This window comes from Lepidothrix coronata, unplaced genomic scaffold (assembly GCF_001604755.1).
Source record: "Lepidothrix coronata isolate B3197 unplaced genomic scaffold, Lepidothrix_coronata-1.0 Scaffold213, whole genome shotgun sequence".
Taxonomy (NCBI): Eukaryota; Metazoa; Chordata; class Aves; order Passeriformes; family Pipridae; genus Lepidothrix; species Lepidothrix coronata.
In genome coordinates, this window is record NW_016690393.1 from 1088469 (window position 1) to 1101376 (window position 12908).

The window sequence follows — 12908 nt, forward strand, 5'->3', positions numbered from 1 at the left end:
AGCTGCAAGCAGGGACAGGGATGAGAAATATGAGCTGGCATCGAGTTCATCCTTCACCCTAAAAATGCTAACTCAGGGGAAAGCAGGCTGGAGCACTGCAGGTATTGGGGATTTATGCCCTCCTGTCTTGGTTACTAGAACTTGTGAGGGATGGAACTTCAGTGGGCAGCACACCTCCTGAATCTGCCCTGTTTGTGAGAAAACCCAGCCCCCAACCATCATTCACTGAGCCCCAAAGGTTTCATGACAAGTGGTACTGTGCTTTTTCTTGCTTTAAGTACCAGGGATTCAGCCCTGATAAGGATTTTTGCAAACTGCAGACTTCATAGCAAACCAAGAAATTAAGATCCACTTACTCTAATAAGATTAAATCAGGAGACAAACCTGATCTTGGGGAGGAACTGGGCCTGACCTTACACACACCCCTGTGCTGGGAGAAGGGTTTCACTGAAAGTTTCAGAAAAGAGCAAAAGTGCAGGTGTTTGCAGCTTCTTGATTTCACTGAAATATGTCTTTGAAACATGAAGGCAGCTGCAATGAACCGGTGACCTGTATGGAGATAAGAGCAAGTATGCACAGCCAGCCTGTGTCACCCTCTGATTCACTCCCATCAGCCTGCAGAAACAGCAGACTTAAAAAACAACTTCAGAAATATTTTATTTGTTTTGGCAAAAAACTAGAGTAACAAACTTTATCTGGGTTCAAGTACAGTTTATAAACACAAGAAGGACCCGTTGCCAGCACCACTACTCCCATCAACTGCACCTACACGAAGATTCTCAGTGCTCCAATAAAGAGTAGACGACCTCCAGCACCAGTGGTCCTTGGAAAAGTCAAACGAAAAGCCTTGAATACACCTCCAAAAAAACCCCAAACACCGTGGAATGGGGGAGAGCTGCCACAGCAGCAGGGCAGAGTCACACAGCCGTGAATCACAGGGAGCCACATGAGCAGCTTCAACCTGTCAGTCAGTCAGGGAAGGCAGAAGAGCAATGGTGATGGAGGGGTGTAGTTCAGTTCTGTACAGGAGTCATCAGCAAGAGGATTTAGCAGGAAAATCAACTTACTGTTCCTCTCTGCCAGGGTAAATCACTAAGAACAAGCTGGTAAGAGTGCTGTGTGCTGTGAAACCAGCCCAGATGGCATGAGGTTCAACTGGATGGGGATAAAAAAGCTGGTTTGTGGTACAGGCATCCACTGCTCTGGTGACAGAGGCAGCTGGGAGGGGAGGCTGGAAGGTCCTGTCTGACCTGGAGTTCAGAGTGCTCAGCATCGAGGGAGGAGTCTTCAAAAGCCCTCTCCAGAACTGGCAGAATCCAGTGCTGCAGAGGAATGCCCAATGCAGCAAGAGTGCCTGGAATGGCACCAGGTTGTCTTTGATCTCCTATTTTCCATCACAAAGCAGTAACTAAGAACATAATCCCTTTTGTCCCCATCAAAACTTGCCCTGTGACAACACTGTAACAGGAATCTGACTAGTTCTAAGAGAATGCCCAAAACTAAGAGCTGCCCACCTCCCCTCAATTCTAAGGCACCCTTAAAAGAGAAAGAACCACAGAGGGTAGGGACATGCAGCCTCAACTGTGATAAGAGGAAGCCAGTGATTTTTAGAAACACATAAATAGAGACCATAACTACACAAACTCACTCAACCCCCTCAAGTGATCTACCAGTGCTCAGCCACAAGGGTGGGGGCTCTGGGCACTGCACCATCTGGAACACTCCACAGTTCCTTGGGTTGATCCTTTCCCAGCTCAGGTCTGTCCATGTTTCCAGGCTACTTCTTAAGTAAACAGGCAGTTGAAGTTCCTTCCCAAGGACCTGTAAACTCTTCTGTGTGTAACATTCATCAGCTTTTATGAGCAGGACCAATAAATACAATGTCCAGAGAGCTCCTCCAGAACTCGGCGTAGTCCCTGCTTTTCTAGAATTCCCAGTCATCCACATCCAGCTGCTCCAGATTTGACACCAACCCAAAAATGCCACTGGGATCCTGGGGCTGTGTCCCTTCCAAGTTGGTGATGGGGGTGACGGGGCGCAGGAGTTCCGGGAGCGCTTCGGACGCCCGGCGCTTGATCTGCACAGAGCGGAGAGAACTCGGCTGCTCGGGTGCTGCTCCACCCCTGGGCAGCAACACCCGGCAGGAAACCCACAGATCACTTGTTTGGGCTTGTGAAGGACCAGGTTAGAACTGCCTCGCCCCAGAACTCAACAGCCTGTGGGTGAAGAGCTGTTGTGACACGTGGGACAGGCAGATTTACAAGCCCTGTTCGATAAGAGATGCACGCCCAGGAGGATGAGAGGATCACCGCTGCACTGCAGCCACCAAACTGACTCAGTCCTTCAGATCACAGAGAATTCAGAGACTCAACGGGCCCACCCTCGGGTTCAGTGACACAGCAAGACAACTACAGCAAAGCCACTGTGCTTTACCTGCAGATAAATTAGTTCCTTACCTGCTTGAAAAAGGGGTGACTGAGCAGAGCGCCTGCGCTTGGCCTGTGGAAGGGAGAGAGAATCAAGTAAGCACACAAGAAAACATGTCAAGTAAGCACACAAGTAATCAAGTAAGCACACAAGAAAACATGTCAGCCTTTGAAGTCAGGTAGTAGAGGAAAGAAAAGACCAGTCCTTCTTGCCTCTCCCATTTCTCATTTATTGGGTATCTCTCTTTTGTCACCAGTAGCACAGTTATTAAGTATTTATTATCACATATTTTATGTGAGGTGAGTTCCACCTTCTTTCTAACCTTCCAGTTACCTACTTGCTCCCCCCAACATCTGGCCAAGGACAGCTTCCAAGCACTGGGACATGCCAGGGAAGTCTGTCATGGCTATAGATGACCCTGCCCTCACTACAGAGGAAAATGCAGCTCTTGATCCCTTCCCATCATAATTCTCTGCTGGCTGAAGAGCAGAGTGATGGGAACTGGTAAAAGTGGTCTTACAGGGGCCAGAAATTCAAGTTGTTCAGTTTGTTTTCTTGATGTGCAGCACCATTTACTCCCCAAAGAAGGGTGTCAAGGAGTCCTTCAGGCTCTCTCATAGAAAGTGTTCCAATGTTAACACTGCTCTGTTTTACACACTTGGACTGCTCTCCTCAGTGGATGGAGCACATCCTCCCTCCACCACACTTTGGGAAACAAAACTTTGAACTTTGCTGACTCCCACAGCTTAACCAGGTGTGAAGAGCAGCTTTCACCTGGCTTTACCTGAAGTCAGGGTTCCTCTGGAGGCACTGCTCCACGAAGTTATGGAAGTAGGTGGAGAAGGTGCGGAGATAGGGGTGCAGGGCTGGCTCTCCGTTGGCCGCTCGCGCGTTGCTGACGGCCGTGCTCTCTCCCATCCCATAATTAGCACTGGAACGGGAGGTCTTCATAGTCAGCTCGTCAGCAGGAATTGTGGTGGTGTCCAGCAGGCAGGGAACGGTTCCATTCAGCTTCTCCAAGAGCATCTGGAAGAGCAGGGCACAGGCAACATGACAGACAGCAAGCAAGACAGTTGAGACTTCCCACTCACACAGGCACAGCAACCTTCTGTCCTCACATCCCAGCGCAGCGAAGCACTTCCATGTGCCAGGATAAAGGATGAGAAAGGAGCAGCTCCCAAACCTCACCTGAGTGGAAGGCATGTCTTTAAACGGGACATGTCCGTTTGCCAGCTCACAGGCCGTTATCCCCACGCTGTAAATGTCAGATTTTGCATCGTAACCCTGGAGGTTCTACATGAAAGGGAAAAGAAAAATTAGCCCCGAGGACTTGGATGTGATGGATTGGGCAATACCCACGATTTGATATGCAAGTCAGCAAACCCACATGATTAGAGCAGGAACAGCACAACCCACAGACAGACTGGTTTATTGTGGTGGGGTGTTTTGGTCTGTTAAAACACACAGTTAAGGGCAACATTTATGCAACTGCAATCAGCCAGCTAGTAGGGTTGGCATCTGCCTTGGGGTAACTGGCACCTGATGTGACCCTTTCCTAATGAGACAATCTACAGAGGTACCTACAGTTAAACTATTTAATCAAATAGATAACTTTGTCAGAGTTTCCCTGCACTCACCCCACATCTGTTCCCTCTAGTCTCTACCCTTCCTTTTCCTTGCATTTAAACACCTTCTTTCTGTTCAGCAATTTCCCCTTCCAACAGGAATACAAGTTTCCCCTTGCTAGGGGGTCACGGTTTGAGGTAAAAAGGACAGAAAAAAAGGACAGAGCTCATCACAACAAAAAGTGACTCTGTGGGTTTTGTCACGTCCCCCCTCCCTACATCCCCTGAAGGTGCCCTAACAACTCAGAATATTACACAGAGATGCCACAGATCACTAAACACAAGCAGGTTTTTTAAACACACCTGCTGCAAGACCTCAGGACTGAGCCAAGGCAGCACTTTGATGCTGTATTTGGGGAAGTCATGAACAACTTTGAGTCGCTGCCCGTGGTTGATCATACTCAGGTTACTCCTCAGGCCAGAGAGGTACACCTTCCCATCCACAGAGATCAGGATATGGCTGGCTTTGACACTCCTGGGAAAAGAAGGGAAAAATAGTCAGGTTCCCTGCCTTTCCTTCACTGGACAGCTCAATGCACAGGACAACACCTGATGAGCCTCCTACCAGGACACTGAGACTCCTAAACAACCATCCTGGGACCACTTCTACAAACATTACCAGGACTCTCTTCACCCCCTTTGCATGTTCCCAAAGAATGTTTCTGTGGCAAGGAGAAATGCAGGACTAAAGCTTATGGGCTGTGATTTCAGATACAGTGGTCTTTGGGATAAATTTGTTCCACAGTGACACCTTCCTGCAGCTTAGTAAGGTCAGTGATATCATCTCCCATGAGTATCAAACTGATTTGCTCCAACAGCAAATACAAAACTTAATGTGTTCAGTGTCTCCTGAATCATCCTCTCTGCTCTACTCTGAGCAGTATTTCCAAGAGCTTCCAAAAGAAGGAAAATGGATCAATTAATTTTTTTAATACCTATGTACATAGCCCATGTGGTGGATGTAGTCAAGTGCTTTCAATACACCTTGGAGGATATATGCAATGGCCAGTTCACTCATCCCATCCATAAAATGGGTACAGATTAAATCTTTTGCAGAGCCTAAAAAGAAACAAAACACCACCTGTCAGAACAAAAGCCCCAAGGATACCTCACCTCTTCCACTTCATTTCATTTCACACAATATGATGGTCAGACAAAGGTATCCCCTCTCCACCTACCATAGGCCATGAAAGATGTCACAACCCACAGCTCATTGTCAGCTATGAAGGTTGCTTTGTATGGCACGATGTTCGGGTGGTTGAAGAGCTTGGAAACATGAAGTTCCCCCTGAAATAAAAAAAAAAAAAGATGTTTTGATTAGGTTTAGTAAATGCAGAAACATGGCTGCAGCATTGATAAGCACAGCTCTAGCTGTCTCTGTCCTCTCCTCAGCTGGCACCGTGGGTTGGTGTTACCTGCAGGAACGTGACCATCTCGTTTGTGCAGGCCTCCAGGTTCACTCTTCTGACTGTGACATACTCTCCCGTGGGTTTATACCTGGCCAGGTTCACAACCATCAGGTCTTCAAAGCCTCTGCCTGAAAGAAAAGGCATTAAAGCTTCAGCAACACCTCTGGAAGCACAGCCCTCTGGAGAAGTCCTCCAGCCCTTGACCCTTCGATCATCTTTACTCTCATTTACTGAAACTATTTTTGGCCTTGTGAAAAAGAGTAATCGTTCCATCAGATACCACTTTCCTTGGCAGGTGTCCCGTTGAGAGGAACCCTCCTAGACAGTAATATTATCCTGTCCTTCAAATTCAAGGCTGAGGTAGAAATAAAGTGATTAAGACCACCAAGGACAGGTTTCAGGCTGCTGCTGCTGACTGTACTGCACCCCCAGTATCATTAACCCACCTCCCAGTTGAAAACCTTCAGGACTGGCATCTCATTTTTTATTCAAGTGAGTTTAAAATCAAAGATGACAGACACCTAATGTCAAAAATAAGCAATCAATCAAGAAAAGGCCAACAATCTGTCCAAGTTGTTTTCTCTGCAAAGCAGACCCTGATCCTCCAGCCCTCCAGAATTACCTATGATGGTGAGCAACTCATAGCAGCTGCTGTCTGGGAGGAAGTTGCTCATGGTGTCCCTTTTAGGGGAAGAAGCTATCGACTCGGAGCTCGCCTCATTTGTCTGGGGGAAAAAAGGAAGTCAGGTCAAAAGAAACAAAGATCACCTGCTGGAAAAATCACCTGTGCCTCATATCATCACACACCTCAAAATAATGGCAGTACTGGATACAGAAGAGGATTTAATTGCTGTTATAATACTCTTAAATAGTCACTTATCAATTGAAATTCAGGAGATGCCTCATTTCAGAAGATCCAGAGATCTGTGTTACCAAACAAGTAACAGGTAGGTTGTTAATCACTGTAAGCTAGAATTTATTCAGGAATATTTGGATAAAGCCAATTATTATTTCCCAGGAGAGCCTGAGCACTGCTTTAAGGTAACTGCCTTTCTCCCATGAATTACAAACTCCTGGGCCACCATCCTGTTGCCTGAGCAAGAGCCAAAGGGAAGCTTGTTCCCAGCACTTCCCTTCGCCGTGGCAGTTCCTGGTGGATGCTGGGGCTCCTGCTTTTCACCTGCTCACCTGGGATAAGCCCAGCACAGCTGAAGCTGCTTAGCTGAATGGCACAAGGGATGAAGAAAATCAGACACATGTGAAAAGAGAAGCTCCAAATGAAAGCAAAAACTGCAAAGCATTAGTGCTTACAGGAAAAAAAAAAAAAAAAAGAAGGGAGGGAAAAAAGGGATAAAAAAGCCCCACCACTACATGGGGAAGCAGCATTCCCAAGCCTGTCAGCTTTCCCTCACTCCATCTGACATAAAGCTTTCTGCCTTATTTACATACACATAAATCTTCCCAAGCAGGATTTTGCAGATGATAAACTTCAACATTCTTACAAAGTTCCTTTATGCCTTCCAACTCCCTCAAATTCCAAAGTCACCAGGAACGCATCCAAATGGGGATCAGAATTTATTTGGTGTCTAAAATCGTCTTTAGTTATCTCGAATTTCCAGCACATTAACTCCTTCTGACATTTGGAACGTCAGCTCAATTTTTCCACCTCATTCTTCATCAACAGCAAATGCCCTTTATCAGACCTTCCCTCATGGTACATGAAGCAGAAGAGGTTTGTGCCTTTTCCTAGTGCGACAGCAAACTCCCTTTTTTTATTTCCATCACTGAAAGGTGGAAACAACACAGTGACAGCTGAAAAACAAGGAACTTCCTGTTCTACCCTCAGCACAGGGTAAATGCAAAGAGCACAGACAGGACTTTGCTGAAAATTACCTCTGGGTCCCCAAGTGTACTTTGGGAGTAAACTAAAGAGTCACACTTCCCAAGTTCCACCTTTTCAGCTGGCTATGAACAGCACACTGCCTACCTTTAAAATATTTTTCCAGTAAGGGAAAAGGCAAAAATTAAGATTTGTGACCAGTGCTAGGGTATAATTTCAGCTCAAACAACTCAGTCCTGTCTCAGGACCAGCACTCTCAAATCCTTTCTCCTAGTCCTAAGACTACAGTGCTGTTCCTTGGCTCAGAACAGGCAGCAACTTCCCACTCAGGATTTCAAACTTCTGCTAAAGAGGCCTGTCAGTTCTGATCCCAGTTGTGTCATTCATGACTTCTTGCAGCAATTTCACACAGCCCTGCCAACAGCCAGATTGCCAGGAGAGACACACAGGCAGATGGAAACCTCTGAAGCAGAAAGGCACCACCAAGGAGATGGAAGCGGGAGGCTGGGAAGCAGTTATGGAGCGGTGACAGCCGGTGAGACACTGAGCAATATGTAAGTGGTTTGCTTGATTAAAGTCCACTCCAGACAGAGCACGAGCCAACAAAACAGATGCAAAGAATTAAATAAGTTTAATCTTGTTAATGGTGTAGGCTGTACAGTAATGGAAAGATGCTGTAAAATCTCTTTTTAAGTCTTCCAGTAGGAGGTCTGCACTCACCTCTCCTCATGTTAGCAGTGACCAACAACAGAGTTAATGCAAAAGGAGCTCTACCAGGAACTTACTGACATCATACAAGAGTTTAAAAAAAAGAAAGTTAAACTGAAATGTCACTTATGAGATACTGCAAAAAGCTCCTCAGTGGTTTCACACGGGATAACTTTTGGTGTATGGTCAAAGGCAAAAGCAGCTTTATGGCCTGGCATTCACTCAGAGCTGGCTTAACAGCTCCTGGAGCTGATTTTAATTTGAGATAGATTTAAAGGAAATTAACCTTTGAAAGGCAACTACTAGTATAAATGCCACAGCACAGTCAGTTATGTGATGCTTGCAAGGATCTGCATTTGCCAAATGACATTCCTCTGAGTTAGGAAGAGGGAATATCAGTTTTGTTCTGCTGCCTTCCTCTCCACCTCCTCATTCCCTCACTCACTCACAGCACAAGCAACAAAAATTTTCCTCCCACCCCTCTCCCCAAATTATTTACTTTTTTCTACAGCCTTGCTGGAAAAAAAAAGGCTTTTATTTAGATATAAAATTCAAAATGAGAATCAGCAAAAGTGTCCAAACCCCAAGTGAATACTTTAACAAAACCAAAACAGATGCTAATCTCAACTTGCTTCCAGCCCAGCATATGTGTAACACTCAGCCATTTCAAAAAGGTGTGAATGTACTCAGTTTTATACAAAACATTCCAAATACACCTCCTATTTTCAGCTTTGTTTGTGACAGTAAATTACAGACACTGGCACAAAAATCAATTGTAAGAAGCTTGAACTGACACAGTTATAATCCAATCACACTTAATTCATGTTTGTAATTAACTTGAGCAACACCTGCACACAGAGATGTTTCAGTGTGTTGTGGGGAGGTGGGGAATCATTTTGACAAAAATACTGTCTTGTAAGTTGTGCTATTTTATGTGCTCATTATGAACCAGAGAGTGATCAGGTCCCGGAGAACAAACACCACCAAGGTGAAGCTTTCAACTGCCACATTTTGGCTGTACAGTTTTGAACACCCCGTGGCTGGGAGTGATTTTACTTTTTAGGAGGCAAATCAGGCACGGAATTGGCTCTGAAAATGACCACCAAACTAACCTCTTCATTCTCTGAACAATCAGCTCTAAATCACCTCAAAAAGAGACCCTCAAGAGGCTGGGGGGAGAGGGGATGACAACACCAACACAAATCCAAGAGACTTGAGTTTAAATTTTTGGCTGATCACGTAAGAGTTTGAAAAACCACACACCAAAATCTCCACTCCAGGGTGAAACCTGTTTCCACACTTGTAGAGCTAAATACAGAGATGAGATATATAACTAAGATAAAAAGAAAAAAATCAAACTTCCACAAGGAATAATCTCCATGCAATGAACCACAGCACCACAGCCTGCACAAGTCACTTACTTTTCTCCGAGAGTCACCCGGAGGCTGCTCTGGAGTAAAGAAATTAATTGTTCACCATGTTGTGTTCAACAGACACCCGTTAAAATATAGTTGGAAAACTGAGCAAATAACCCTACACGACACTTTCTGATACCACACATACACAGTTCTTTGTTATTATTTAATTTATGTAAAATTTCAGTACACATATGGGAATTAAAGAGATTCAAACAGTGCTACTGTTCATATATTTGACAGAAATGTAAGGTGGTAATTTTTTAATTATAGCCCTAAATATCCCTCTGCCATGTCCCTGCTCATAGCAGGGGGGTGCACTACATGATCTTCAAAGGTCTCTTCCAACCTAAACTCTTTATGATTCTAAACACATTCAGAGGTGACACTTAAATACGGAAGAAACTATCAAAAATTATTCAAAGCAATAAAAATTCTTCCACTCCACCTGAAAGCTCAAGGTCTAGACATACTTCCCATGCTGATTTTTTCCATGTCATTGATCAGGAATTCTGCATCCTAGTGGGCAATTTTGGGGTTTATGCACAAGGCAGAGCACAAACCCATCATGTCTCTGCAGGCACACTGGGGAGCCATCAGCAGTTTCAAAATCCACTTTTACTCAGAAAATTAACTTTACCAAACCCCAAATCCACCTTTTGCATAAGAAAAAAAGTGGTTATGTTGAGAAATACAGATAAAAATAGTACAGTAATCGACATGGAACTGATTTCCAAAGGACACTTCCACATTTAATTTCTGTGCTTAGCCAGCCTGAATAACCAGACCTGGTGCTACAACCAGATTTAATCACCTCTTTTAGTGTTAAGATACGTCTTTACTACCAAATTAACAGACCTTGCAGCTAAAATAAAACATTTCTAACAATGTCATTTTAGGAGAGTAGAGAACTTACCTCCAAACAGCTCGAACTCTCTTAAACCCTCAACAATGAACTTCTCAGACACCCACCGCTGAAAGAAAGAAAAACCCTCCACACAATCAGTTATTCCATCTGGAGACAAGTTTCTTTCCCCCCTGCCCCACAAAAACCCAGGAGAGAATCATGTAACTTCAACAATTATGGAACTGATTTGCTGCATCATCAGTTATATCCTTACTCTGGAAAAGGACATTCCCTTTTTGTGACACCCCACAGGTGCTGCTGTTATTCCCAACCAACATGCACTAAAATGCACTAAAATTAACATCATTTTAATAATTGAAACAAGTTTTGATACATGCACATAGAGCAAAAATTACCAACATGCAACAACTCCCTTTTACAGGCAAATAAATTGGGTTTTAGGGTGTAATAGGTGTTAAAAAACAAACAAAAAAAAGCTTTCACTATTTACAATGAGATGATATCTTAGAGAATGTAAGTATTTTGGTTATATGTCTATTGATTAGAACATAAAGGTTCTAAAGCTGCTGTTCTCCTCCAGAACTCATGTTTGAAATTTCACAGCATTTGGTTCTACCATTATCCAACACTGTAATTCAAAGAAAGAAAAATATCTACACACACAATAAAAAACAGAATATGCAATTTTAAGCTAGCAGAGTATTGATCACGAAGTTAGTATTAAACAGTAAATCACAAACATTCCCAGGGTAGAATTTGTCTACTTGGCAAAATAATTTAAAAAACAGCTCATGTTATTTAGCATAAGGGAAGCCAGTCCTAGAAAGCACCAACGAGTGTTTAGGTGATAGTAGCTCAAAACTTGTCTATAACAGTGCCATTTTAAGGCATTAAAAGTGCTTGTGTTGCAGGAAACCTCCTCACTTAAAATGCAGAATCAAACACAGTTGCTGAGTTTAGCTTTGCAAGCAAAGTGAAGGGAAAAACAAACACAAACAGGTGACACAGGTGAGGTGGCCACTTCCTAAAGAAAAGCTGAAAATAAACAGCATTATGGCCCTTTTTCTTCATTACAGGGCCCACTGCAGCCCCACTGCACACCAAGGAGATACGTGTGCAGCAATAAATCCTTCACAGTGTTTTTTAACCAGCGCTGGTTTATCGCACGCCCATCCCCGCCCTATAATTAACCCCACAATTAAGTTTCCCTGCGCTTTCACGGTGCTCTCCAGGCCCGGCCCCCTCTGCACAAAGCGCGAGGCTCGTCAGTACCGACTCGAGGGAAGCTGGAAGGTCTTCAACACTCACCCTAAGGCGCTCGGGTTTACTTACAAGGAAAGACATGGATCCGCCGCTGTGGGACCGCGCGCAGCAGAAAGGGCGGGACACCTGCGGGACACACAGCGGAGCGTCAAAGTGTCACCCCCGCACCGGGCAGCGCTCACACCCCCGGCCCCTCACGGACCCGCAGCCCCGGTAACCACCGCCCGGAGCCCTCACAAAGCACCGAGATCTCTGAATCCCCCAAGGCCCCTCACCCGCCCTGCCCAGCAGCCCCAGCCTGGGAGGGCCTCAGGGGAGCGGTAACCCCGGTAACTACCGCCCGGTGCCCTCACAAAGCACCGACACCCCCGAGCACTTCCCCTGGGCCCCTCACCCGGCCCCAGGTGAGCGTTAACCCCGGTAAGCACCGTCAGGAGCCTTCACAAAGCACCGATACCCCGAACCCCCCCCGGGGCCCTTCATCCGCGGCCCACACAAAGCACCGATGTCCCCCTGAGCCCCTCACCCGGCCCCAGCGCGGGAGGGCCCCAGGGGAGCGGTGACCCCGGTGAGCGCCGCCCGGAGCCCTCACAAAGCCCCGACCCCTCCCCGGGTGCCCCCCCGGGGCCCCTCACGGACCCCTCAGGCTGCGGCCGCCGCTCACCGGCGGGACGCGCTGCGCGTGACGTCACCGCGCCGGCGCGCGACGCGCGGGACGTCACGGCCGGGGCTCCCGCGCGAAGGGGCGGGGCAGGAACGGCCGCCATGTTGGGTCCGTGAGGGGGCGGGAGGGGGAACCAGCGGGCCCCGCGCTCCGGGGCACGGCACTGACGGCTGGGGCGGAGCGGCTGCAAAGCGGTTCTCCCGGTGCTGGTTGACAGCCGGCTGAACGTGAGCCAGCGTGTGCCCAGGTGGGCAAGAAGACCAAAGGCACCTCTGGCTTGTGTCAAATGGAGCGGCAGCAGGACCAGGGAAGCGATTCTTCCCCTGTTCTGGTGAAGCCACACCTCGAGTCCTGTATCCAGTTCTGGGCCCCTCAGTGCAAGAAGGACATTTAGGGGCTGGAGCGTGTCCAGGGAAGGGAACGGAGCTGGGGAAGGGGCTGGAACAGCTGAGGGAGCTGGGGGGGCTCAGCCTGGAGAAAAGGAGGCCCAGGGGGGACCTTCTGGCTCTGCAACCCCCTGACAGGAGGGGGGAGCCGGGAGGGGTCGGGCTCTGCTCCCAGGGAACAAGGGACAGGAGGAGAGGGAACGGCCTCCAGCTGTGCCAGGGGAGGGTCAGGTTGGACATCAGGAGGAATTTTTTCCTGGAAAGGGCTGTCAGGCACTGGAAGGGGCTGCCCAGGGAGGTGGT

General features: G+C 46.9%; 1 protein-coding gene across 10 annotated transcripts; it reads right to left on the reverse strand.

The window, feature by feature from the left end:
• Positions 1-632: 632 nt before the first annotated feature.
• On the reverse strand, positions 633-12251 carry STRADA (STE20-related kinase adaptor alpha). Of its 10 annotated transcripts, none has more exons than XM_017833315.1 (13): positions 12195-12251; positions 11625-11681; positions 10341-10398; positions 9431-9459; positions 6084-6186; positions 5468-5589; positions 5231-5339; positions 4988-5111; positions 4356-4527; positions 3616-3720; positions 3212-3453; positions 2457-2499; positions 633-2077 (listed from the first exon to the last, which is right to left on the reverse strand). In XM_017833315.1, exons 2-13 carry the CDS (start codon positions 11634-11636, stop codon positions 1925-1927), a joined length of 1272 nt encoding a protein of 423 aa, XP_017688804.1. In that variant the 5' UTR covers positions 11637-11681; positions 12195-12251; the 3' UTR covers positions 633-1924. The 10 variants fall into 10 exon arrangements, with proteins under 10 accessions (XP_017688804.1, XP_017688800.1, XP_017688807.1 ...); XM_017833311.1 differs by having other exon boundaries at positions 11601-11681; XM_017833318.1 differs by having other exon boundaries at positions 12082-12195.
• Positions 12252-12908: the final 657 nt, after the last annotated feature.